This window comes from Chiloscyllium plagiosum, unplaced genomic scaffold, assembly GCF_004010195.1.
Source record: "Chiloscyllium plagiosum isolate BGI_BamShark_2017 unplaced genomic scaffold, ASM401019v2 scaf_3043, whole genome shotgun sequence".
In the NCBI taxonomy this organism is placed as follows: Eukaryota; Metazoa; Chordata; class Chondrichthyes; order Orectolobiformes; family Hemiscylliidae; genus Chiloscyllium; species Chiloscyllium plagiosum.
This window is the reverse complement of record NW_025213736.1, coordinates 1256-3107: the sequence shown is the minus strand read 5'-3', so window position 1 is coordinate 3107 and position 1852 is coordinate 1256. Positions and strand designations below refer to the sequence as shown.

Below are 1852 nucleotides of genomic sequence, written 5' to 3'. Positions count from 1 at the left end.
TATCATAAAGGGGCATTTTTCATTGACTTTGATTTTTGTTTCATGGAAGATACCGAGTGCCACCCTAACACCGTTAAAATCCTCCCACCGCCAGTAGAACAAGTCTTACTGGAGGCGACGGTGACGTTAACCTGCGTTGTGTCCAATCTTCCTTCTGGAGTCAATGTGACCTGGAAACAAGAAAAGAAGCCTCTGAAATCAGAGATTGCTGAGCAGCCTGGACAGAATCCCGACAGCGTGATCAGCAAATTAGACATTTCTACTGAAGCCTGGCTGAGTGGCATTACTTTTGAATGTGTGGTGTACCATCAGAATCTACCGACTCCACTGAGAGATTCCATCCACAAGGAGAAAGGTGAGCGGTGAGATTAAAACACAAAGCATCCCATTTGCAATCCAGATCCAGTTACATCAATGGCAGGCTTTGATTGGTAATGAACAAATACCGTTGAGAGCATTAATGATGCATCTGATGGCAGGATAGCTAAGTAGCTGCTTAAGAAAAAGATGAGCCAAAGGATATTCTATTCTTATTAAGTCAGATATGGTGGGAAGAAGCCTGGGTTGTGATGTCACCATCAGCAATGACAGTTGGACAGAATGCCCTTTTTTTGGGCTGGAAACATGGAGGCAACTTTCACATTAAACTTTCCTTTTTTTACTGAACAGAATGTGTACCATACTGCTCCTTTAGAAAATGAAAGTGAATAAATCCCAAATTAAAAATGACTTATCTTCATATTTAGTGAAATTGTGATATTGGTTCAGGATTTTTTGGATGATTTATATCTGTCTCAAATATTCTGCAGTGATTAATTCGCTGGAGCCATCAGTGTCGGTCCACCTGCCACCAAGAGCAGAAATCTCCGCTCAGAGGTTTCTCTCCCTCACCTGTTTAGTGAGAGGTTTCTACCCCCGAGAGATCTTCGTCAAGTGGACAAACAATGACAAGCCGGTGAATCCCAGTAACTACAAGAACACCGAGGTGATGGCGGAGAGTGACAACACCTCCTTCTTCATGTACAGCCTGTTATCTATTACAGCGGAGGAGTGGGCCAGCGGTGCTTCTTACTCCTGTGTGGTGGGACATGAAGCGATTCCATTGAAGATCATCAACAGAACAGTCGATAAATCCAGCGGTAAACCGAGTTTCATAAACATTTCACTTGCACTGATGGACACGGTTAATTCATGTCAATAAAAATCTCAAAGTTGCATTTAATAATTCAACAGAAGTAATAAAAGTTTCTTTCCCTCTAGTTGTGAGTTAAATATTGAATTAATTGTTTCTCACTCTGACTTACATTCCACCTGAGTAGTTAAAGTGGATTATTAACTGGTCTAGGACGAGTGTCTTGTGCAGTTAATGTCCTCTGCTCAGATACACCCTGGGTCAGAGACAGAGTAAAGCTCACTCATTGCAGGATTTCGCCAAGTACCTTATCCATCCTAAATCCCTCTGTGACAAAATCTTGCAATGTCCATTTGATGACAAGGGTAGACCACGAGTTTTGAACTTGATGTTCTTGATTCCCCCGATTGGACATTCTTACAAAATTCATGTCAGTTTTAAACTGCCACATTGCACCAATTGAAAATGTAAATTTAAGACACATTAAAATTAAATTTGATTGGAACATACCAATCGTAAAGAGTGCAGAACAGTTTGAATGTAACCTTTGTTGCTGGGGAACTGCCAGGGATCCTGCACCAGCGCATGAGTTGACAGAATGTATCTTCACTTTCACACCAAAGAGAATGGACATATAAGTTATCGTGGAGCAGAGGGTAGAGGAACGATGAATGGTCTGTCCTCTTGCTCCCTGTGCAGAGTTTTCATGGTAGATGTCCT

General features: G+C 41.7%; 1 gene segment (V, D, J or C); it reads left to right on the top strand.

Annotated features, from left to right (window-relative positions):
* LOC122547705 overlaps window positions 1–1201 on the top strand; it is a 17702-nt gene extending 16501 nt beyond the window's left edge. The window contains 2 exon segments of the C gene segment in view: window positions 46–355; window positions 810–1201. Coding sequence covers window positions 46–355; window positions 810–1201 — 702 coding nt within the window.
* The last annotated feature ends 651 nt before the right edge of the window (window positions 1202–1852 follow it).